The 26541-nt window shown below is 34.9% G+C and overlaps 1 protein-coding gene across 3 annotated transcripts; it reads right to left on the bottom strand.

The window, feature by feature from the left end:
• Positions 1–151: 151 nt before the first annotated feature.
• Positions 152–5777, bottom strand: LOC127118352 (pre-mRNA splicing factor SR-like 1). 3 transcript variants are annotated; one of them, XM_051048533.1, is made up of 6 exons: positions 5615–5777; positions 4837–5199; positions 3475–3555; positions 2566–2637; positions 2258–2345; positions 1219–1371 (listed from the first exon to the last, which is right to left on the bottom strand). In XM_051048533.1, exons 2-5 carry the CDS (start codon positions 5122–5124, stop codon positions 2259–2261), a joined length of 528 nt encoding a protein of 175 aa, XP_050904490.1. In that variant the 5' UTR covers positions 5125–5199; positions 5615–5777; the 3' UTR covers positions 1219–1371; position 2258. The 3 variants fall into 3 exon arrangements, 2 of the variants coding, with proteins under 2 accessions (XP_050904489.1, XP_050904490.1); XR_007802185.1 differs by having other exon boundaries at positions 1223–1371; positions 2208–2345; XM_051048532.1 differs by lacking the exon at positions 2258–2345 and having other exon boundaries at positions 152–1371.
• Positions 5778–26541: the final 20764 nt, after the last annotated feature.

Genomic DNA, 26541 nt, shown 5'->3' on the forward strand with positions numbered 1-26541 from the left:
ATCAAATTTTGATAATGACTTTAAAAAGTCACTATCGTTTGAAAGAAGAAGAATACTAGTTTTGAGCAATAATATCAACACAATCCTAAGAGCTTGAACTCATAAAGGAAGCATGGAGGCAACTTTCTAAGGATCAACTTAAGAACGTTAATTAAGTCTGTAATAACTTGGTTTCATCTGAACAATGGAAGCATGGTACAGCAGGTCTCCATAGAGTGATCATTAAGTCTAAAATTGCAATTACAAAGCAGGAAATTCAATGTAACATAAATAAATTTTAGTATACATCATCTATATATGCTAATATAGATAGCATTCATCCACCTATTACTTATGTCAACAAAGTGATGATAAAAGGCGATGAAAAGTCCAATATGATTTTCTCAAAGAAAAAACTATCCAACATCTGATACAAGCATTCTGTGATATCTGTCAATACTTCCAAGAAGAGCCACGAAATCTAATAACCTCCAACATCAGATACAAGCGTTGTGATATCTGTCAATACTTCCAAGAAGAGCCACCAAGTCTAATAACCTCTTCGCCGCCATTATTCCTTCTAGGAATTCTTTCCATGTTGGCATCTCCTTTACTATCACCTAAATCACCATACAAATCTTTAAGTTTAGCTAGATTACTTGATGCAGAAGTCTTCTTACTTCCATCTCTCGGTGGACTAGATCGCGATTCATATCGTGTGGTGCCAACTTGACTCTGACTTCGGCTCCTGCTCCTACTTCTACTTCGACTCCTACTACGATAGTGCCTACTACCATTGCCAATGCTGTTGTCATAATCCCGGCTACTTTCTCTCTCTGCGTACTTAGACCTCTTATCATAATCATAACTCCTCTCTCTGTCCCTCTCCCTCCTGGTTCTTTCCCTCTCATGATCTCTATCTCGGTCCCGATCCCTGTATCTTTCAACATCTCGGTCCTTGTTCCTATTTCGGTCATAATATCTGTCCCTGTCACGTTCCCTGTCCCTTTCACGGTCCCGGTCTCTTTCCCGGTCCCTGGAGCGTGACCGCTCCCTGTCTCTATCCCTTTCAGGATATTCACGGCTCTGACTGCGACGATTACTGGGAGATCGTCTTACGTCATCAGTGCCATTTTTTTCATGAGGAGGTACTGTACGACGAATGGGTGAAGAATCCCTTGTGGAGGCTCGATGTGGCGCACGCTGACCAAAAGAGACTGAAAGAGCAGCTTTCACAGAAGGTGGTCTACGGGCAGTGTCATCAGAACCATGACGGGTGGTTTCCCCTGTTGTACCACAGTGTGTAGTAGGGAGCTTCAACTTTTCAAGATTTGCCACAACCTGACGCATTACAGGAACTGGAATGCGGGGAAAAAGTGTGTCGAAGTAGTACTGCACCAGTAGAACAAAATCATCAGTAAGTTTAGCAAAATTTAATTCACCATGAAAAAGGGAAAAACAATTGAGCATTCAACTTTATCAATGATGACATTTAAGCAAAAAAAATCAATAGAACACAAAAATGACAACTGCTAGAAGAGACTGTTACCACTTAACTCTAAGTAATGGTAAGCATTAATAAATATGCTATATACTCATGAAAATAAGAAAGGATTGATACAACAAGCATGTGTACATGATCTGACAACATAAAAACTGAGCCAAAATTAACGAGAAAGACAAAAAAGCATTTAAAATTCTCTCCAGAATCTAACTTGCATATTAAAAGATAATCAATTTTTTCAGTTCTTGAACTTGTTCCTTCCTTATTTAAACCAATAATATCAAAAGTTTGAATCATTAGTAAGGGAAGTCCAACAACTCCCCTATGTTTTAGGAAAATATATTCCAAATGATTGTAGAAAAAAGCAGATGCGGGAAAAAAGAAAAGGCACTGACGACTTTTTTTAATCTAAAACAAATGAGCCCAATATACTACTTGATGATTTTTAATAATAGAAACAGTCTCCAATGGTCTTTCCATCTAATTTTATCTCCTTTCTCAGTCACCCTAGACTAACAACTTGATCACTCAAGTTCAGGTTCCCAATATTAGTGTCCCTTTCGAGTTTTGACCAGGACTAACCCAAGTTCTATTCTAAAGATACAAGATTAAATACTCAGTTTTTTTCCGGAAACCTCTGTCGTGTTTTCACAAATAAAACAAGAAAAAGAAGTGAAAGAAAAAAGAAAGATTCTTTTGAACTAGTATACTAATGAGAAATTACTGGTAAGTGTAAAAGGTTTATGTCCAAAGATCTTGAAAGACTGAAAGCACCTCATACTGTTACTCCAAAACATGTGAAGATGAGGAACATATCTGCATTTGCATTCTTGTGATGCACCTGCATTCTGGTAGAAGAGCTCTGAAGAGAGAATTCTCAATTTAACTAGTTAAATACTCGAGTCAAATGATTATTTTCTTAGCCTTGTAAGTCATCATTACATTTAAAAAATGTCTATATCAAGGGGTCAGGGTATAGTATGACATTATCATGTAAATGCATTTGATTGTCTACAATCAAAATTAGAGCATCAGCCCAAAGAACTTAAACAAGAAAGCATCCTCTCATATAGATAACGAACCTGTCCAAGGAGCAAATCACGGATATATACACCCATCGTAGTCATCCGTCCATTAGATCCAGGAGAAAATTCCTGAAATACAGCACCATAATTTAACATGACTAAAAATTAACACAAACAAATAAGAGTACCTTTAAATGATATCCCCATATAGATAATAATGCAAGAAAATTAACACAAATAAATAACTATATTCCATAGAAAAGGACCATATAGCCACAAAGCATGCATACAATAAATACCAAAACCTTGATACATTTGACTAAAAAGCATATCATATAGCGAATCATGTTTGACAGAACACACTATTTGCATAGCTCCATATCAAGCAAAGGTATAAACAATTGTTACAGAAGTAGAAAATAAAATGCTATTGAAAAAGACATCCGGCATCACCACCTTGATCAGACCCTCATAGATAAAATCATACAATCAAACATGATAAATGAGGAATGTGTAATTGCACCCAAAAAAAACAGTCATACAATTTGAATAAATATAGAAAAAAATAGAAATAGAATTACTCCCTCCGTCTCTATTTATAAGACCTACTTTTCATATTTTCTTATCCCTTAATATAAGACCCTTTTCAAACTTTCACATGCATTAATAATTTCAATATGAAAATACCCCAATTTAATTTACAATTGAAAAACATAAATTTATTTTCTCTCTCTTATGATATCAATAATTATAGGCGGTGTCTATGAAAAAGTAAAAAATATTTTTTACAAATTTATTGCTACAGCTACTTTACTTAATATTAGTGAATTATGCAAGCGAGTCTCATAATAAAGGACAGAGAGAGTATTATAATTATGTAAGCAGAAAAAATGCTAGCGCAAGAGTTTAATAGAAATTGGATGATAGACATTCAAAGCTATAGATATCTTAATCACAACCCCGTACCTCATCATCTTTTGCATATGGCTCAAACCAGTTCCACAGAGTCTTTGGATCAGCATAATATCTCAGATAGAGAAATCCAACCTATAAACAATATATGGAATTAATGCAGATCACAAGATAAATGGATAGGAAGAAATTAGAAAACAATAAGAATAATGACATGTGCCCAAAAACTAAATAAAAAAGGTGAAACATCCGTGTAAGCAATAAAGCATAACCTCTTTATTTTGATGCCAATCAGATTGTAATTGTTAGAATATTATAAAATATCTTATAATGTCTTTTAGATTAATTCAGAGTATCTCTTTGTATCTTATAATATTCTAACAGTATCTAAACCATCTTTTGCCTCATTAAACAGAGCTTGAGATCAAGATAAAGAATACATGATGCATAGCATTCCTAACTTAATGGAAATTAGAAGTGAAAGAAAAGAGATGGAATTTGATTATTACCAATGCATACATTCACAAAAACACCCAATAGAGTTAAACTTACCAAGTTGTGGTATAAAAGACATGAGTTTTTTACAACAGATAGAACTACAATATACAGCAAACTGAAGGCCTAAATAACTGGAAATATCATAAACCGAGACACATATAGACCAATTAATAATCAACTTAGAATTCAGCTGAGCATTACAGACAACCCAGAGCAAATGTAGATTGAATAAGAAATAGGAAGTGGGAAGGTTGAAGCAACGGCCACTCTCACCAAAATAACAACCATGAGCTACGACTGATAGCATCCACAGGCGTACAGATTGGGAGGAAGGTCAAATGAATGACAAAAGAGGCCCTGAAGCTTGGGTCTTAAGACTTCATCAAGGGGGGATCAAGTATTACTTTACAGAAATGGGCAACTTGGCTACTTGATGGGATGGTACCAAGATGGATCAGAGTCTCCAATGATCTCACCAAATCATGTTTTTAGAAGTGATTAAGATCATAGCAGCAAGCAAAAGTCATGGAAGTGTACAATCCTACAATCTATCCCATGGATTTGACTACCTTGCCTTTGACAATTCAACAAAATCCACAACACTCTAAACTCCGATATGATATTTCAAGATATATTATACAGCAAAGAAGAAAACACTAATCAAATCAAATCGTCTCTGGTGCACTAATCTTCTCTTGACATACAAGATGGCTAATTATTAAGATAAGTGTAAATTCAGAAGTTCCTAAACTTAATATAAAATAGTGGGGGAAAACTCATACCAAACTAACAAAAATAACATGCACAAACCCACAAACAAACACACACCCTAATGAATACACAATAATTTCATCAGTTAAATGTATATAAAAAACGAATAAGAGAAGTCACATATCATTGTTGGAAACCTCAACGTACCGCTCTTATGTAAGGGGAGTCCGGATGTTTCAGTAGACCGTGCATCTGCTTGACAGTAAGCTTCATAGTGAAAAACTTAAAAAGAAGACAGAAAGCTGTTGAAGGACCCCGACAGTTCCCAGTCATCCAAGGCTCCACATGATCAACTTGATTGTATATCTCATCAATAACTTCATGGTATGTTTTCAATCGATAAAGCTCTTTGAAGTAATCAGATGACATGATGTTCATGCAAAGGACTTTCTCTAGCAAGGACTCAATTGGCCTGCCAGAAGTCTGTAACTCCATGATGAGTCACAATGGATTATCACTCACTCCAACAGCTACAATTTCAAAATTTTATCTTTTATCACAACCTCGTTCCTATAATAAACGAGAAAACAGAATAGTGAAAATTCAAAACAACAATTGTAACAAAGATAAAATCACAAATAAGGGACAATCGGACAACAAAATGAGTTTTTCCCCCTCTTTTGCTTAAATTGTGTATATTACAACATAACAAGGAAGAGCAAAGTTCAGAACTTGTAGCAGTAATTCCATAAATAATTGGCTGAACAATAAATGAATGAAATCAGCTACTTGATGAAACTATCTTTGGCATATGTAAATCAAAATAAAAAAGTAGAAAGATGCAAGAGCACGAGAGGGTGAAAAACCCTAAAACGAAACCAGAGAAATGATTTGGAATTCGAAATTGGGTACAAATTGAGATTCGGGAGATACAGGAAAAGAAAAGCGTAAGAAGGAACTGGAAAATTAGAGAAAGAAAACGCACCAATTAGAGAAAGAGGAGAAAGAGGATTATGAACCCTAGCTAGCTTTTGGTTCTGAGGCTTAGGTTTGGTTTGGGTAACCAAAAGGAACGCAACGCGTATCAGAAGAGAGAATATTACAATTGCACGGTGTCTGAAACCCGATTCGGTCATATATTAATTTTATTTTTTATTATATTCTTATGATTTTTATTTTTTATATTAATGTATCTCGTTGATCAAATTATTTTTATACGGAGAATGCATTATTTTTAATTTTTAAAATTATTTGATAATTGATAGAGGGTAGTAATGACTCATAAATGATAATTAATAAATTAATTTGAGTCTTTGGTAAATTAACTCTTATATATTAGTTAATCAATACAAAATGATATGAAAATATATTTTTAATTAAAAATTTAATAATTTCGTTTTTTATTATATTATATTATTAAATTACTTTTTTGTCAATTAAAATAAATATATTAATGAAAATATAAAAACAATTTTAGTATATATAAAAAATTAAAGATAACATCAAAATATATTAAATTTGTAAAAAAAATTTACAATCAAATTTAACGAGATATATAAATTAATAACATACTAATTTTGAATTCAGTTAAATTAATCCAAAATAATAATAAAAATAAATTTGTTGTTTAATATTCCCTATGTTTCTTTTCAAATGTCATATTTTAGAAAGAAAAAAAATTTAAGTGTCATTTTAATATTCAAAATAGTATTGATCGTAGTAATGTCAAAACTATCTCCGATCATTTATTATAGAGAAAAAGAAAAGTTAATAAAATTACTAAAAAGTTAAGGGTATTATTGGCAAAAACAATAATCATTGTTTAAAAATTAACAACAATTATTAGTTGTATTGGTATGGATAAAAAGTAAAAAAAACAACACTTAAAAAGGAACGGAGACCGTATTCAACAATATTGCAATGATATCCTAATTTTTTTATTTTAGTTGATCTCATTGATTCTCCTATGACGTTTCACTAACTTGAAAATTATGAACATTATTTCAAAACTCATTATATAATTTAGATGTTACTTAAAGACATTAAATATTGTATCATCTTTCATCTTATAAATTGGCGCATATATATATATATATATATATAATATATATATATATATATATATATATATATATATATATATATATATATATATATATATATATATATATATATATATATATATATATATAGTCAGGATCAAAATCCATATAACAAAATCTCATAACTCTTCGGTAAACATCCGTATAACAAAATTCATTATTGAATTGAAACTATTATTTTATAGATCATCTATATAAAATTTAACATCAATCGAAAATCATTTGATATGTTAACGATATACATAAAAATTAAAGTCTTACAAAACTTTAACAAAATCGTTATTTTAATCTTCTTTTTACCATATCAAATGAATTATTGTTTATTTTCAACCATAATCATGAACTTTGATTTTCTTTAAGTGTGTCTGTTGATAGTGTGTGGTCTAGGTCGTAAGTCCGAGAAGTGAAGCAGTAAAAAAATCGTTGGTTTAGCATATTGTAGTTGTCATTAAGAAAACAACCAATAAGGGGGAGGAGAGAGAGATAGAGAGTAAGTAAGAAAACTAAGAAATAACTAGTTACATAATAGAAAGTTGTTTAAAAATTTACTGTTTAGTAACCATGTCTCAAATCATCAAGGTTTTAAGTGAGTTAAGATGCAGTTAACGTAGTAATATTAGTAGCTGAACCTTAGTTTCGGCTACCCTAAATAATGATAAATTTGAATTAGATCAAGATACTTTCCAAATTCAGGAATTATAAATTCAAGAAATAGAAAATAGATTAGTTAACTAGTCTATGTCAGAAATTAAATTAAAAGAAATTTATAAAATTAACATGTTTGATTTTTATAGTCAAAAAATTATTCATACTACGAAATCTAATACATCTATATGCAATAAACATGGAACCATTAATTTGTTAAATAGAAAACGGTTAGAAAATCATGTTAGAGAAGGATATCGTTATATCCATCTAGGATTAATCCAAATATATATAAAGTCTTTACATAAACTACGACTAAACATCATTATTTTGTTAGTCCTTTGTGATACTCCTATTAAAGATTTTCATAACTCAACTATTGTTATAGTTAAATCTAACCTTAATGATGGTCCAATTTACTTTAACTGTCATCCTAATTACTCTATGAGTTTAACTGATAAATTCACTAAAAACTCACTAGTCATATATGTTCAAGGCCTAAGCAACACATTTAATCCTGGAGTTACCAATATAAAAGTTATTAGTATAATTACCTACAAAGTTTCTAATGTTAATTACAACTTTAAATATCTTAAAACTACTCCAAGAAATGAAACATGTATATTGAAGTCAATCTTAGCATATCTAATATTATGGCCCCGAAGATTCTTACTACTTCTGATATTATTGACAAATTCCCTCAGGAATGGATTTTGTAAGATGTGTTAAATCTGAAAAGATTGAAGTCAAATCTATTAGAGATGTTATTCAGGATATTGATGGATCAGTCAGGATTCAAATGAATAGGAGTCATCCATTTCGTTACAATCAGTCTAGTAGCATTGGATCGACATCCAGCGGTAGAAACTTTGTTGATTCAACCATTAGGGTTAACCTTGCAGGAGTAAACTTTGCTCCTACAATTCTCCGACCAATTTACTCTAAGAGGACTTCTAGGCCATCATCTCCAACTGAGTCTTAAATCTTATGAGTTACTACCAAAGAAGAAGTATTTGTCATTGACAAAGCCTGGATTAGAGTCGATTTTGAGGCTAAGTATAATTAAGAGAAGAGAAATCAGTATTTCTCATCTTTCTATAAAAATCATACTCAACTCTATTTACAAAAGTTATACAAATTTAAAAAAAAAAACATGAGATTAATGTTTATTTTTTTTACATGGTTTGAATTATTTTGCATAGAATAAGGGATAGAAAATCATTTTGCTATTAAGATTTACTTAAATGTTATTGTTAGAATTAGTACTAAATGAAAAAGTGTTCAAAAATATATAATAGAATCCACCCATTTAACTTTAGAAGTCATAAAAATTACCCATTCCAAAAAAAAACATAGAAATAGAGGCTTCTCCCTTTAAATCAATTACCAATCTTACAAAATAGAGGAAAGATATAAATAATTTGTATAGTCAGATGAATTACTCAAACCAAATATTTCACATTATTGCCCAACAATTAGACAAAATAGAAAACTTTATCCGTCAACCTAAGGATGTTAAAAACTTTAAAATAAACCTTACATGACATATATATCATTAACATACTCCTTATATCCAAGAGCTAAAGAGTATGAGTTTAGGTCGTGATGTTAATCAAAGGATAGAAGAATTAGTTGAAAAATTAAGAACCTTAAACATGGGAAATTCTTCAGGATAGATAAATATTTTATCTCGGGAAGAAGAATTTGATAATTTGGTGAGTAAATTAGGTGGAAGAGCCCCAGACACAAAACTTGAAACTACTATCATAGACCGTCATTTGTTGATGTGCAATTTGAAGAAAGAAGTAGTTTTGTTGAAAATAGTTATTCATGAGAACCCATGGTAGAATGGAACATTGATGGTGCTTCTGAACAACAAGTGTTATATACCATACAAAATATGAATATGGATGCTACAACTTTTAAACTCAAAGGAAACATAGATAACTATACCAAAGATATATTAGTTATGGGGTTTATAAGGCAGTTAAAAGGATGGTGGAATAATCTCCTTAGTCCTAGAGACAAAACCCAAATTAACTTAGCTATTAAAATAGAGTCTAATGAAGCTATTTGTGTTATAACTCTCTTGTATGTTATTAAAGTTATTTATATGAGAGCATTTAAACCTCCAACAAAAAGCAGGATACCAATTACTAAATTTTGACTGTCCAACCATGTTTGATTTTATGTGGTATAGATATATGTTTCTTTCTAAACTCTGCCTTAGGTCAGATGGTGTTGTTGATTATTCGAAAGAAATATGTATTAGTGATTTACCCAGATTATGTGCTGAGAAGGTTAAAACAAATATTAAACAAGATTTCAACGGAATCATTCCTTATCAGTCCTTAACCGTAGGTGAATTATCTAATTATGTTATTGAAACTGGTATACAAATATGTACTGATTACAAACTTCAAAATAAGACTAAAAATGAAAAAATGAGTAATATGTGTGAAATGGATTCATTTTACGAACAATATGGAGACACTCCTTTAAGAGTTCTTAGTAACCCTAAGAATAAAAAGGTTGTTATTAAAAGTAAGACATTTTTTTGTTAACATAAGAAACAACCTTACAAAGATAACTCTGAATTTTACAAAGTCCCTCATAAGAAAATTATGGTAAGAAACCTTACAAAAAACCTTATGCTAAATCTAGTCCCAAAGACAAAGATGTCAACTGTTATAAATGTGGTTGTTTTAGTCATTATGCTAATAAGTGTAAGATGCAAGAGAAAATTAATCAATTAGAAAATTTAGACATCTCAAAGGAGTTAAAACAAAGTTTGATATGTACATTAAAAAATATTTTACTAAATTCTAAAGAATAAGATAACTCTTTATCTTATGAAAAATCTTCTTATGAAGAAATTTGTCAAACTAATAACTCTGAAGAGTCATATTCTGATTATGATGAATGTTTAGGAATAGACTTTTGTAATTGTAATAGTTGTAATAAAAGAATTAATATTCTCACTAACCATCAAGCTAATACCCTAATAGGAATATTAGATAAGATGGGAGAATCTGAAAGTGAGAATGTTTTCATGAGACAAATTAAAAACGTTATTGACGAAAACGATATTTGTAAAAAAGCATGTTAACAAAGTAGAATTTAAAGATGTTATGAACTTATTTAAAAAACCAGTTGACAGAATTGTTTATGTTATGACTTACAAGAAGAAATTAAGAATTTAAAAAATAAAATTCAAACTCTAAAAACCCAGGATGATGAGATAAAACTCAAACTTTTAGAATTACAAGGTCACATGATTATTCAAAATCAACATATATTAACTTCTTCTAGTAAGAAACATGAGGAAACTAATGAAGAAGTTATTGTTTCAACCAATGAAGATCCCTATATCAATAAAATAGAAAATATGATATCTCACAAATGGTATAGTAAAATAAATCTCATTATTAAAGATAAGAATTTTGAACTAGTTGCTTTAATAAACCTAGGGAAGATTTAAACTGCATTCAAGAAGGGTTAATCACAATTCAATATTACGAGAAAACCAAAGAATTCATAAGAGGAGTCAATAGTAACAAATTACATGTGTCATTTAAATTATCCAACACTAAGATTTATAAAGATCAAATATGTTATAAAACTTCTTCTCTTCTAGTTAAAAATATTCAATAAGCTATTATTCTAGGAATCCATTTCCTATATTTAATTTATCCTTTTATCATTGATAACCTAGCTATAATTATCAATTCAAATTTCAAACTCGTTTTATCAAGAAGCTATGGTTCATGGTTTATCTCTTTTTGTTACTCAATTCAAATTTGTAAAACAAACTCACATTGTTTTTATTTTCAAACAACATAAGAAAGGATTTTTATTAGAAACTAGCAACAACAAATTATTAAGACAAAATCCAATTAATACCTAAATTATTTTTGAAATGGAATGCAAAGATATATCTCTGATTAGTTAAAACTAAACCTTAAATGAAAATCCATGACAAATTCTTTAAACCTTCCAATACTCACTATAATGCAACAAGTGTCAATTATGGACATGTAGTGCATGATAGAAAAATATATGAAAAAATAAATGTATGAATAACATGGTGTATGATAGGAATGAGTTGAACTTAACAAAAATAACACAAACCATAGATACTTAGTCTTTGATTATTGAACTTATGCATGGAAAGATCCTTATGACCAAATGAAATGGTCATGAGAAATGATGCAAAATTAAATGATAGTGAACTAGGAATACAAATGAATGGGCATAAAATAAGTGAATGTAGACGACTGAAACGCATATGAATGACTTTAGGTGAGGGAAAATTCAGGGTATGACAGTCATCTTATTGAAAAATCAACAGTCCCTGGCAACGGCGCCAAAAACTTGATGACTTCTCGACAAGTGTATTGATAATGTCGAAATAATAAAAAGATCGAATCCACATGGACTACCTCCAAGAAAGACAAAATGTGTGAAATTTGGAAAAACTAGTAAAATGGAGGGGGGTGTCAGGTTTCAATGTGAAGAGTAAATAAACAAGTAAACAATCTCACGAAAGCGGACAAGTTATGTTGTAGAATCCCATATTCCTCTATTGTTGATGTTTGATGCCCTGTATGAATTATCTAATCATTCTAACCTCACGGAGAATTAACAATGTCGTTATAGTCGATCCCTTATGAAATAACTCACTAACCACTACCAGGAGCTTTCTATTCATAGTCCGCCAATGTAAGCAGAGTTAGACGATGTATAGAACGTTAGTTCTTTATGCCACTATTCAGGGTCTCCTATGTCTACTCAACCAGCATAGGCACAACAATTACCCTAGGTCCAACACATAGACTAATTGTCAGTATTTCTTATATTCCCAAAATCAAATTAAAAGAGTATCTCACATAAAAACATTACGAACAAGAAGCAATTGAATAAGATTATAGATCAATAGGATCATACAATGGTCAAATCAACATAGAATCCAACATTTGAGAAATAGGTTCATCATAACACAACCTAACCAAGAAGAATTTAGCTACTTAAAGTGTAATTGAAAATACCACAATTGATAAACAAAGATAACATAAGAAGTCCCTTGAAGAGATGGCCTCCAATGGCTTCAAATGCTCCAAAAATCACCACTTGTGCTCTCTAATTCGTGCTTCAATCTCCAAAAATTGTAACCCTTGTGAAAGTGCTGAAAATCCTCTTTTAAAGGCGTCAGAATCAACCAGAGCGCATCAGAAAAAAAGCCTAGAAAAGTGACTATCGCACACACGCTACCCTACATTACGCGCGCGATACAGCTTTTTAATGCGTTATCGCGTGCGTGATGGTGGATGTGATTATTTCCTAAGCTTCGCTCTTTTTTTGCTCTTTTTTCACTCAAATTTTCACTAAGTCCACAATTTTCATACTTAGTTATTTCCCCTCATTCTTATTCAAATTTGCTCGACTTTCACTTGTTTTGCTCTGATTCTTCGACTAAATATATGCAATGACAGACTATCATCATATGCAGAAGATGATGAACACATCATATGACTCATATTTAGTTTTATGGAATTTCACCCAAGTTCATATACTATAACCATCAACTATTATTAATCCATATTTCTTTCTATTGATTGATGCAGTACCAACTGGGCCAAATAAATCAATGTGAAACAGTTCTAAGTTTCTAAAGGTAGAGACATTGTTCTTTGATTTAAAAGAGGTTTTATTAATTTTTCCAACTTGGCATGTGTAACACCCCGATAAAATATGATAATTATTTAGTTTAAGTTTAATAGTATATTATGATGATAATATGAATGAGAGGGTATTATTTTTCAAAATAAAAGATAAACCATTCATATATATTATTATTAGTATATTTATTAATTTAATTAAATAATTGGAATATTATTGGATTATTATTATTGGAATAATAAAGTTGGAATTGGAACGATTTTTGGAATCAGTAAAGAGTCCCATTTGGTAAAAAGGTTGTTTACACGTGAAAACAGAGAACACGTAATAATTAGGAGAAAAGAGAAGAAACTGAGAAAGAGAGAAGAAGAGGCTAGGGCTCAAGAGGAGAATTCACGATTTCTGAAGGTCAGAGAATCAATTGCCGGATTAACTCAGGTAAGGGGGGTTTATCGTCGTTTAATGGGTATTATGGGTTAACATGTAATGGGTAGTAATAAGCCATTGAATCGACTCTAATTAGGTTTTGATAAATACCCTGAATTGTGATGAATAAATTACGTTAAAACTGTGGATGAATCTATAATTGGATGAGTCGTAATTTCCTGGACGTGTAGCTTTTTACGGAATCGAAATCGGAGGTCCGGAAGTCCTCCAACGGCGAAAAATGCGGGTAATTCTGCATTCTGTTCGTGTTAGCGCAGGAACAGCTTTCTGTCTTGCGTTAACCGGTTAACCCAGGGCGTTAACCGGTTAACATTGTTATGATAATTAAAATAATTAATTTATGTCTTGCGTTAACCGGTTAACCCAGGGTGTTAACCGGTTAACACTGTTATAATTTGCCAAAAAGCGTGTTCTGTCTTGCGTTAACGGGTTAACCCAGGGCGTTAACAGGTTAACGCTGTTGAAATACTGTTAGAATTGCATTCGGTCTTGCGTTAACAGGTTAACCCAGGGCGTTAACAGGTTAACACTGTTGAAAAACTGTTAGAATTGCATTCTGTCTTGCGTTAACAGGTTAACCCAGGGCGTTAACCGGTTAACACTGTTGAAAAACTGTTAAATTTGTATTCTGTCTTGCGTTAACGGGTTAACCCAGGGCGTTAACCGGTTAACACTGTTGAAATACTGTAAAAATTGTATTCTGTCTTGCGTTAACAGGTTAACACTGTTTGAAAAGTGAAAATTTGATATTTAACTATTGTGTACGTTTTGGAATGGAATTATGTGTACATATTTGATGATTGCCCTATATTGGTGAATGATATATTGCATGTATGATATAGTAGGGATCATTTCCCGTTGTTTTGAGCAGTATAGGTATTAGTAGAGTGTGCTAATACTGTGATTTATTATTTGGCATGACATGATATGATTCTGTGATAAATATGCTGACGATGTATGATGGTATGCATAATGCTGTGAATATATCTATTATGTATGCAATTATGGATGGACTGTTTATGGCTTAGAGTGTGAGCATATGTCCATTGTGGATTGTTGTTGATGGTTGCATGCTAGGTGATTTAGCGTGCATAGCATAGCCTTTATGGTGGTAGCTAATTCCCATGGTGAGGAATTAGTGAGTGAGTCACTAGGTCTCAAATGAGTGGGACTAGTGAGCTTGGTAGCCGTATCTGGGTTTGATCGGTGAGGTTGAACTATGTGTTCACGAATAGTCGGTACCGCATGCATGGAGTCTCATTTCATAATGTATGTATGGCGTATAATATGAATGGATGTATTCCAATATTATACGTGTGTTTTGTGTTTGTGTTGAGTATGATTATGAGTTGATGTTGCCGTTGCTGAATGTGTGATATGATTAGGGTGATGAATGTGTTAATTTACTTAGCATTACATGATATTTTATAATGCTTATTATATCGATTGAGGAACTCACCCTTACAACTATGTTTCAGGTAACGAGCAGTGATTGAGTAGAAGCTAGTGCTTGGAGTCTAGTGTAGTTCCTTAGTGGGTCATGCTCTGGTATATGTAACATCAGGACGGGATGTTTTACTTTGTTTTCATTGTTGGTTGTTGAACAATTTTACATGTAATGTGTTACATGGTTTGCATGTTGTTAGATTTCTATCCGCTGCGAATTGTGCAATGTTTTATTTTAATTAATAAACGAGCATGACAAGTTATTTTGATGAATGGTGTGAAGTGTCAAGTGTGACACCCTGAAATTGCATATCTACTCTGATTCATATTTTGTTGTTTTAATTAATTATTGGGGTATTTTAGAAGGGTGTTACATTAGTGGTATCAGAGCATAGTCGGTCGAGTCGAGTCGTAATTATTCTGTTTCCCTGTAGGTGATAGGTGTTGTGTAACCCTATCAGTACTTATTGTTTTATCTTGTTGGGTTTTCAGAATAGAGATGGCTGGAAGAGGTAGAGACGATGCTGCGATTGCTGAGGCTCTGGGTATGCTAGCTGGAGTACTTGGAGGGAATCCGAATGTTGTGGGATTGGGAGCTGCTCGTCAACTGAGTGAGTTCCAAAAGAACAATCCTCCAATGTTCAAGGGAGCATACGATCCAGATGGTGCTCAGAAGTGGTTGAAGGAGATCGAGAGGATCTTCCGAGTGACTGAGTGTGCCGATAACCAGAAGGTCAGGTTCGGTACGCATATGCTGTCAGAGGAAGCAGATGATTGGTGGGTTGCTGCCCGCACTGAGTTGGAAGCTGCTGGGAGTGCTGAGATCACTTGGGCGGTGTTCAGAGAGAGATTCCTGAGGAAGTACTTTCCAGAGGATGTCAGAGGAAAGAAAGAGATAGAGTTCTTAGAATTGAAGCAGGGCAACCGGTCTGTTATTGAGTATGCTGCTAAGTTCACAGAGCTGTCGAAGTATTACACTCCCTATGATGAGGCTACTGGGGAATTTTCAAAATGTGTGAAGTTTGAGAATGGGTTACGTCCCGAGATCAAGCAGGCCATTGGGTATCAGCGGATTAGAGTGTTTTCTGACTTGGTTGACTGTTGCAGGATTTTTGAACAGGATACTAAGGCCAGAGCGGAGAGCTATCAGCAGAGGGTTGATAGGAAAGGCAAGAATCAGAATGATCGTGGGAAGCCGTATGCAGCTGGCAAAGGTTTCCAGAGACAGAGTGGGATGAAGAGACCTAGTGGGGGAGACTCCAGTGCCCCTGCTAAGTGTTACAGATGTGGTCAGGCTGGACATCGTATCCATGAGTGTACCAGTACTGAGAAGAAGTGTTTCAAGTGTGGCAAAGGTGGTCACTTGGCTGCAGAGTGCCGGTTGAAGACTATGACTTGTTTCAACTGTGGAGAGGTGGGTCATATCAGTCCACAGTGTCCTAAGCCGAAGAAAGAGAACCAGTCGGGAGGCAAGGTCTTTGCTTTATCGGGTTCTGAGACTTCTGCAGATGATCGTTTGATCCGAGGTACGTGTTATATTAATGGCTTTCCTCTTGTAGTTATTATTGACACAGGTGCGACTCATTCCTTTATATCTTTGGATTGTGCTGTGAAACTTAAATTAGAGATATCTGAGATGCATGGGAGTATGGTGATTGATACTCCTGCGAAGGGTTCAGTGACTACTACTTCGGTTTGTTTAAATTGCCCTTTGAGTATTTTTGGTAGAGACTTTGGGATGGACCTCGTGTGTCTTCCCCTAGTGCAGATTGATGTTATCCTGGGTATGAACTGGTTGGTGTTTAACCGAGTTTATATCAACTGTTTTGATAAGACTGTGATCTTTCCTGAGATTAAGGAAGGAAAGAGTTTGTTTCTATCAGCAAGGCAGGTGAATGAGGCAGTAGCAGATGGGGCAGAGTTGTTTATGTTGTTAGCGACTTTGGAGGCTAAAGATAAACTGGTAATTTGCGATCTAGCCGTGGTGTGTGATTTTCCTGATGTGTTTCCTGAAGAAGTGCATGAATTACCGCCAGAGCGTAAAGTTGAGTTCTCGATTGATTTGGTACCTGGTACTAGGCCGATATCGATGGCTCCGTACCGTATGTCTGCTGTTGAGTTAACTGAATTGAAGAGTCAGTTGGAAGATCTGTTGGATAAGAAATTTATTCGTCCGAGTGTGTCACCGTGGGGCGCACCAGTGTTATTGGTTAAGAAGAAAGAAGGTACTATGAGGTTGTGTGTGGACTACAGGCAACTGAATAAAGTGACGATCAAGAATCGGTATCCTTTGCCGAGGATTGATGATTTGATGGATCAGTTGGTTGGTGCGAGTGTGTTCAGCAAAATAGATTTGAGATCGGGGTATCATCAGATACGTGTGAAAACTGAGGATATTCAGAAGATTGCTTTCAGAACCAGGTATGGACATTTTGAGTATTCTGTAATGCCTTTTGGTGTGACTAATGCGCCTGGGGTATTTATGGAGTATATGAATAGGATTTTCCATCCGTACCTAGACAAGTTTGTTGTGGTGTTTATTGACGATATTTTGGTGTATTTGAAATCTGAAGAAGAGCATGCTGAACATTTGAGAGTGGTTTTAGGAGTTCTACGAGAAAAGAAGTTATTTGCTAAACTGTCCAAGTGTGAATTTTGGTTAGAAGAGGTTAGTTTTCTTGGTCATGTGGTTTCAAGAGGTGGTGTTGCTGTTGATCCTTCTAAGATAGAAGCGGTATCTAAGTGGGAAGCTCCGAAGTCAGTTTCTGAGATAAGGAGTTTTCTTGGACTTGCAGGTTATTATAGGAAATTCATTAAGGGATTTTCTAAGTTGGCGTTACCGTTGACGATGTTGACTAGAAAGGGGCAAGCGTTTGTTTGGGACTCAAAATGTGAAGAAGGTTTCCAAGAGTTAAAGAGAAGGTTAACTACTGCTCCTATTCTGATATTACCAAGTCCGTCGGAACCATTTGAGGTTTACTGTGATGCTTCATTGTTGGGTTTGGGTGGTGTTTTGATGCAGAATAAGCAGGTTGTAGCTTATGCTTCGAGACAACTGAAGGTTCATGAGAGGAACTATCCGACACACGATTTAGAGTTGGCAGTTGTGGTATTTGTTCTGAAGTTATGGAGGCATTACTTGTACGGGTCAAGATTTGAGGTTTTCAGTGACCATAAAAGTTTAAAGTATTTGTTTGATCAGAAAGAGCTGAATATGAGACAGAGGAGATGGTTAGAGTTTCTGAAGGATTATGACTTTGGTTTGAATTACCATCCGGGTAAATCAAACGTAGTGGCTGATGCATTGAGTCGGAAATCATTGCATATGTCTATGTTAATGGTTAAGGAATTGGATTTAATTGAGCAGTTTAGAGACTTGAGTTTGGTGTGTGAGAGTACTCACAATAGTGTTAAATTGGGAATGTTGAAGTTAACGAGTGGTATTCTGGATGAGATTAGAGAGGGTCAGAAATCCGATGTGCTTTTGGTTGATAAGTTGAATCTAGTGAATCAAGGTCAAGGTGGTGAATTCAGAGTTGATGAGGATGGTGTTTTGAAATTTGGTAATCGGGTGTGTATTCCGGATGTTACCGAACTTAAGAAGAGTATTCTTGAGGAAGGACATCGTAGTGGCCTGAGTATTCATCCTGGGGCTACGAAGATGTATCATGATTTGAAAAAGTTATTTTGGTGGCCGGGAATGAAAAGAGAAATTGCGAGTTTTGTTTATTCTTGTTTGACTTGTCAGAAGTCAAAGATTGAGCATCTGAAGCCGTATGGGCTAATGCAACCGTTGGCTATTCCAGAGTGGAAGTGGGATAGTATCAGTATGGATTTTGTTTCTGGTTTACCGAGGACAATTAAGAATTTTGAAGCTATTTGGGTGATTGTTGACAGATTGACAAAATCGGCTCATTTCATTCCGATCAGAATGGATTATCCGTTAGAGAGATTAGTTGAGTTGTATATTGAGAAAATTGTAAGTTTGCATGGTATTCCGTCGAGTATTATTTCGGACAGAGATCCTAGATTTACATCGAAGTTCTGGGAAGGTTTGCAGAGGGCTTTGGGAACTAAGCTGAGATTGAGTTCTGCATATCATCCGCAGACTGATGGTCAGACTGAGAGGACGATTCAGTCACTGGAGGATCTTTTGAGGGCTTGTGTTTTGGAAAAGGGAGGTGCTTGGGATTGTTATTTACCTTTGATTGAGTTTACCTACAACAATAGTTTTCATTCGAGCATTGGTATGGCACCGTTTGAAGCTTTGTATGGTAGGAGATGTCGGACACCTTTATGTTGGTATGAGTCCGGTGAGAGTGTTGTGGTTGGACCGGAGATTGTTCAACAAACTACGAAAAAGATTAAGATGATTCAGGAGAAGACGAGGATTGCTCAGAGTCGTCAGAAGAGTTATCACGACAAGAGGAGGAAGTCACTTGAGTTTCAAGAGGGAGATCATGTGTTTCTTCGTGTTACTCCGATAACTGGGGTTGGTCGAGCTTTGAAGTCGAAGAAGTTGACACCTCGATTTATTAGTCCTTATCAGATTTTGGAGAGGATAGGGGAGGTAGCCTATCGTATCGCTTTACCGCCGTCACTTGCGAATTTGCATGAGGTTTTTCATGTGTCTCAGTTGAGGAGGTACATTCCTGATCCGTCGCATGTGGTCCAAGTAGATGATGTACAGGTGAGAGATAACCTGACTGTTGAAACATCACCTATGAGGATCGAGGATCAAGAGTTGAAGCAGTTGCGGGGTAAAGAGATTGTTTTGGTAAAGGTAGCTTGGGGAGGACCAGCAGGTGGCAATGTGACTTGGGAACTTGAGAGTCAAATGAAGGAGTCTTATCCAGAGTTATTCGCTTGAGGTATGTTTTCGAGGGCGAAAACTCTTTTAGTGGGGGAGAGTTGTAACGCCCCGATAAAATATGATAATTATTTAATTTAAGTTTAATAGTATATTATGATGATAATATGAATGAGAGGGTATTATTTTTCAAAATAAAAGCTAAACCATTCATATATATTATTATTAGTATATTTATTAATTTAATTAAATAATTGGAATATTATTGGATTATTATTATTGGAATAATAAAGTTGGAATTGGAACGATTTTTGGAATCAGTAAAGAGTCCCATTTGGTAAAAAGGTTGTTTACACGTGAAAACAGAGAACACGTAATAATTGGGAGAAAAGAGAAGAAACTGAGAAAGGGAGAAGAAGAGGCTAGGGCTCAAGAGGAGAATTCACGATTTCTGAAGGTCAGAGAATCAATTGCCGGATTAACTCAGGTAAGGGGGGTTTATCGTCGTTTAATGGGTATTATGGGTTAACATGTAATGGGTAGTAATAAGCCATTGAATCGACTCTAATTAGGTTTTGATAAATACCCTGAATTGTGATGAATAAATTACGTTAAAACTGTGGATGAATCTATAATTGGATGAGTCGTAATTTCCTGGACGTGTAGCTTTTTACGGAATCGAAATCGGAGGTCCGGAAGTCCTCCAACGGCGAAAAATGCGGATAATTCTGCATTCTGTTCGTGTTAGCGCAAGAACAGCTTTCTGTCTTGCGTTAACCGGTTAACCCAGGGCGTTAACCGGTTAACACTGTTATGATAATTAAAATAATTAATTTCTGTCTTGCGTTAACCGGTTAACCCAGGGTGTTAACCGGTTAACACTGTTATAATTTGCCAAAAAGCGTGTTCTGTCTTGCGTTAACGGGTTAACCCAGGGCGTTAACAGGTTAACGCTGTTGAAATAATGTTAGAATTGCATTCTGTCTTGCGTTAACAGGTTAACCCAGGGCGTTAACAGGTTAACACTGTTGAAAAACTGTTAGAATTGCATTCTGTCTTGCGTTAACAGGTTAACCCAGGGCGTTAGCCGGTTAACACTGTTGAAAAACTGTTAAATTTGTATTCTGTCTTGCATTAACGGGTTAACCCAGGGAGTTAACCGGTTAACACTGTTGAAATACTGTAAAAATTGTATTCTGTCTTGCGTTAACAGGTTAACACTGTTTGAAAAGTGAAAATTTGATATTTAACTATTGTGTACGTTTTGGAATGGAATTATGTGTACATATTTGATGATTGGCCTATATTGGTGAATGATATATTGCATGTATGATATAGTAGGGATCATTTCCCGTTGTTTTGAGCAGTATAGGTATTAGTAGAGTGTGCTAATACTGTGATTTATTATTTGGCATGACATGATATGATTCTGTGATAAATATGCTGACGATGTATGATGGTATGCATAATGCTGTGAATATATCTATTATGTATGCAATTGTGGATGGACTGTTTATGGCTTAGAGTGTGAGCATATGTCCATTGTGGATTGTTGTTGATGGTTGCATGCTAGGTGATTTAGCGTGCATAGAATAACCTTTATGGTGGTAGCTAATTCCCATGGTGAGGAATTAGTGAGTGAGTCACTAGGTCTCAAATGAGTGGGACTAGTGAGCTTGGTAGCCGTATCTGGGTTTGATCGGTGAGGTTGAACTATGTGTTCACGAATAGTCGGTACCGCATGCATGGAGTCTCATTTCATAATGTATGTATGGCGTATAATATGAATGGATGTATTCCAATATTATACGTGTGTTTTGTGTTTGTGTTGAGTATGATTATGAGTTGATGTTGCCGTTGCTGAATGTGTGATATGATTAGGGTGATGAATGTGTTAATTTACTTAGCATTACATGATATTTTATAATGCTTATTATATCGATTGAGGAACTCACCCTTACAACTATGTTTCAGGTAACGAGCAGTGATTGAGTAGAAGCTAGTGCTTGGAGTCTAGTGTAGTTCCTTAGTGGGTCATGCTCTGGTATATGTAACATCGGGACGGGATGTTTTACTTTGTTTTCATTGTTAGTTGTTGAACAATTTTACATGTAATGTGTTACATGGTTTGCATGTTGTTAGATTTCTATCCGCTGCGAATTGTGCAATGTTTTATTTTAATTAATAAACGAGCATGACAAGTTATTTTGATGAATGGTGTGAAGTGTCAAGTGTGACACCCTGAAATTGCATATCTACTCTGATTCATATTTTGTTGTTTTAATTAATTATTGGGGTATTTTAGAAGGGTGTTACAGCATGCCCCACAATAAACACCTGAGTGATAATTGAGTTTTGCCAAACCTTTGACAAGTTTTAACTTGCTAAGTGTAACACCTCAAAATTTGCCCTCCTCTCTTGGGACTAGCATTAACATATTGCATATCATTTTAGGTCATTAGGCATTGCATATTGCATATCATGTGGTTACATTGTGCAAGCTATCCTCCCAAGTTTTGATCAGAGGATGAAGAGGTCAGAGTGCAAGCCTAGGGTTTATTGACTGATCATGGGCCATCTGAGGATTGGGCTGTGAATTAGGGTTTTGTGATTCTCAAGGGATGTTGGTCTTCATCTTGATTGCAAGGATACATCATCATCATCATGATTGGATGTCATCAGAAGATTGAGGAAGATTCCTTGAGATTAGGGTTTTGACCACTGGTCAACCCTAATCAATTGCATTGGGCCAATCAGGGCATGATCAGGAGATGGGGTCTATGAGGGTTATGGGGTTCATAATGTGATTATATTGTGCTTATTGAGGCTAGGGTTTCACCCTTGAGCCATTTCATCAGAGGATTGGGGTTCAGATGGATCAATGCATTGCCAATTTCATATGTCAGTTGGAAAAGTCAACTGTGGTCAACTGTACATGATTTGGTGGATTTGGGGGTGGAAATGAGTTGGATACACTTAATTCATGTTGGAACAAGTGTTATATGACATTGCAAAGCTTAAGAATGAAGAAAATCAAGTCAGGACAAAAACTGCCAAAAATAGAAAGTGACTTGTAATAGAAGTTTCCAAAAATGGAAAGTTTTTGACCTCAAAGCCACGTGTCCAAGGAAGCTTCAAATGAAAAATTGTTCAACGTGAAAGTTGTAGATCTTGTTCTCACATTTCCAAAAAGTCCAAGAACTTGAAAATCCCATGTATGGTTGTCAAGTTAGGGCTCAGTGAAATTCAAAAATGACCCATAATCAGGAGGCCATAATTTCCACATGGTTTGTCCAAATTGCAAGTTCTTTATATGCACAAACTCCATTTGACATGTACTTTCATGGTGCATAATTGGATTTTATCAAAAGTGGCCAATGCAAAAAGTCAAATTTTCAACTGGACAGTTAAAATGGACCAAGGGCAAAATTGTCCAACTTTTGAAATAATTGGAATTTTTGAGTGGGAATTTTTGCTACACCTCACAAATGGTATTTGAAATTTGTTGGAATCATCATTTCATGCCTAAGGTTTGTGGTTTGGAATTTGACTTGAAAAATGAAAGTGCAAAAATTGGACGAAGTGCAATCACAAGGTGAAAATGAGAATGGTGCATCCAATGAGAGTGAGACAAGTTGCAACAGCTCACACATGTCATTTAGAGAGTGTGTGAGCTGTCCATGAGCTGGCATTGGCTTGTATGTGAAAAGACCATTTTGTCCCTTACTTGAAATTAAGCATTTTCACTAATCAAAGGCATTTGGTTAATTACATGGTTAAGTGATGATTAAGCACACATATATATTCCTAATCACATGATAATCATAACAGAATACACACTTTCCAAAACCAGATCTGAAAACTCATCACATTCTCTCAAATTGCTCAAGAACACCAAAACTTCAAATCCAAAAATCTTCATCAGTTTGCAATCAATCTTCGAAATTCCTTTTGCATCAATCCTCAATCATCATTTCCTTGGACTGTTTGTGGCTTTCATCATCCAAATCGTACCAAAACTCGACTGTTCAAAGAAGCATCATCAATGGCAAATCCAAATTGTGTGCATTAGAAGCTGTTTTACTCGAACATAATCGCATCATCCAACTCCTTGAAGCATCTAGTGCATCTGTTTGAGGAAGAAAAGCTCGAATTCCATCAGTTTCATCACTGCCATGGCCAGGTGAGTAAAATTCGAATCTCACAAATTACTTGATTATTATATGCATTCTGTAGTTCATTGATGGTAGATCATAGTGATGCTTGTGGTTTTGCAAATGGATAAATATATAGGAAGAAATCTGGATTCGAAATTTTGAGAACAAACCCTAACATGATCGATCTGAGAGATTAAGGAACAATTGGACAAAATTAGGTTGATATTTGGATTGTGTGTAGAAAGACGGTTCTAACGAGTATACGCATGTTAATTTTCGTTGAGTTTTGGTGTTCATCATGTTTATGCCATTTCTGGAAAATCTGGGGAAGAAGAAGACGAATTCTGGACATTTAGGAGTGTTTGATCTTGAATCCGGTTTGAATTTTTGAATAACGCGTTTCCCGCTCCCGCCTCCATTATTTACAATTGTGCCACTATGAATTTTTAATTAATTAATTTAATTCATAAAAATTGTAAAAAATTCTTAAACATGTTAAAAAATTCATAAAAAATCATAGGAAATTCAGAAAAATGTGTGGATTTTTTCTTTGACTTTCTCATTGACTGTAGAATTTGTTTGACCTATTGGTCAAAGTTGTGCATGGTAGGAATAATGTTTGACTTAGGGATCTTTAACATGTACTCATTTTTGATACCTTGTGCCAAATTCAATGTGAAATTCTCATGCTTACAAATAAATGTCTGGAAATTTTTGTGGTAATTCTAGACACATCAATGGAGATTTACATGTAAATTTCATGAATTTTTGATACCTGATCATTGAGTTATGAATTTTGGAACTTAGGTGTGACAATTTGTGTCACACCTCATTATGTCAATTTGCTGGATTTGTTTGAATGGCCTAGACTTGTTAGAATGATGTGAAATTTTGCATGATGGTTGATTAACATGTTAGGATGCTATGTGAATTTTTGTGGAATTTTATGTGGCATTTTCAAATTGATTGCTATTTTTCATCTCTGGTGGTTGAATTTACAAGTTCATGTGACATAGGTTGGTAGAATCAATGTGAAATGCTCATATGGTATTGTGTGATCATGAAATTTGATATGCTTGTAATAGACACATGATGTGACATCCCTGCTTTGGTCCCATCCATTTCTTTACTGTTTTCATTGAGTTATGAATTTTTGAAGTGGAAGCATGTGTTGATGTTGTGATTTGGAGCATATAATTGTGTCTGTTTTTGTTGATTTTCATTGACATGGTTCCCTTTGCCCAATTAAGCTGAAATTTGGTGTGTCATACCTGGATTAGGTCCTGTTTAGGTATAATTTATTTGAGATTTTTTGGATTTGTTTTGATATGGATTTGAATGCAATAGTTCTGTTTGGATGTTTGGTGCTTCATTTGACATAAGTTGACATGTTTTGATCATGAAATGAATATAATGAATGATATGGACATGGGACTAATTGTGTTGGCTTTTGTTTGACATTAATTTGAGTTTGGTTAGAGATACCTTGCTGTTTAGGAATTTTTCTTGCCTTTGGACCCTAGGCTTGGCCTAGTGGTCTAGTTGCTAATGTTTGCTTGATTTTTCAGGATGAATAGCACAATGCACATGGAGAATGAATCAAGTTAAATGCAATTGATGTTGTTTGATGTTTGTACACTAACATAACATTGTTTTGTAGGTTGTGAAGCTTGGTCTTGAGCTCATAGCTTGCTTTGTTGTGCATTAGTTTGTATAGTTTGATTGGTTGAACACTTGTTGTTTTCTGATTGTTTGTCTGAGTTGCTAACTGGTTAGCTTTTGTACAGGTACCTTTAGTCGCTCTAGTTCTTTTAAGAACTTGCTTGGTAGCTGCTGCTCGGTTGTGTAAACCGCTTGAGGTAGGTCCTCCTAACTTCATGTAGTCTGGAGACCCGGTCTGTTATTTGGCCGGGCAAATAAATGTCTGAAGTCCTCCTTAAGTGGCGATGATTGTGATTGTTTAATTTTGTGCCTAAGCAGGTGAAGTCCTTAATCAAGGCAATTGGTGGAAGGTAGGGATATGCAATCTATCCCCCACTATTCAGTTGAGTCTTCTCCTTGCTCCCATTACATGGTTGTAGCATTGAGATCACAAGCCCAAGATCCGTGCAGTGCACATTGTGTCAGAGTCTCTGAGTATAGAAGGGTTCCCCCATTCTGGACCCATGCTCATTTGTCAGAAGCTCTCCCTGGTTAGGGATAAGAGCTGTGAGGTCTGATCCTCACTTCATCCTTTCATCTGCTTCACCTTAGCCTCGTAATGGCAAGGTTAAGAGCAAACACAGCCCGTACAGACGACTCGCTTCGGCAGTCAAACCTATTGATTGAGCCCCCTTGTTTGGCTATAGTGCGTGCTATGTGGATATCTGATTGACATGCTTGTTTGAGATGCTTGTTCTCATTTGATGTATGCTTATATTCTGTATGCTTGTGTGCTTGCTTCTTTCCTGGATAGGAGTAGTTTGCTTATGCAAGTAGGATAGAAAACTAAACTTAGGGTAACGATGCATGACAACACTAGGCTCGAGTCCAGCTCCCTAGTAGTGTGTCTTTCCCTGGTTTCTGGCTAGCAATTCAGTCCCTTTCAGGGGAACTACATCGCCCTGATCCTCGTTCCAGACGAGGT

The sequence above is a fragment of the Lathyrus oleraceus genome, chromosome 2 (assembly GCF_024323335.1).
Source record: "Lathyrus oleraceus cultivar Zhongwan6 chromosome 2, CAAS_Psat_ZW6_1.0, whole genome shotgun sequence".
NCBI classification, from domain to species: Eukaryota; Viridiplantae; Streptophyta; class Magnoliopsida; order Fabales; family Fabaceae; genus Lathyrus; species Lathyrus oleraceus.

Coding starts and splice junctions, on each gene's coding strand:
- LOC127118352 (XM_051048532.1), bottom strand. CDS start 5,124: ATGGAGTTACAGACTTCTGGCAGGCCAATTGAGTCCTTGCTAGAGAAA. Junction 3,556..4,836: donor ACTCCCCTTACATAAGAGCG/GTACGTTGAGGT, acceptor TATTGTTTATAG/GTTGGATTTCTCTATCTGAG. Junction 2,638..3,474: donor CATATGCAAAAGATGATGAG/GTACGGGGTTGT, acceptor GCTGTATTTCAG/GAATTTTCTCCTGGATCTAA.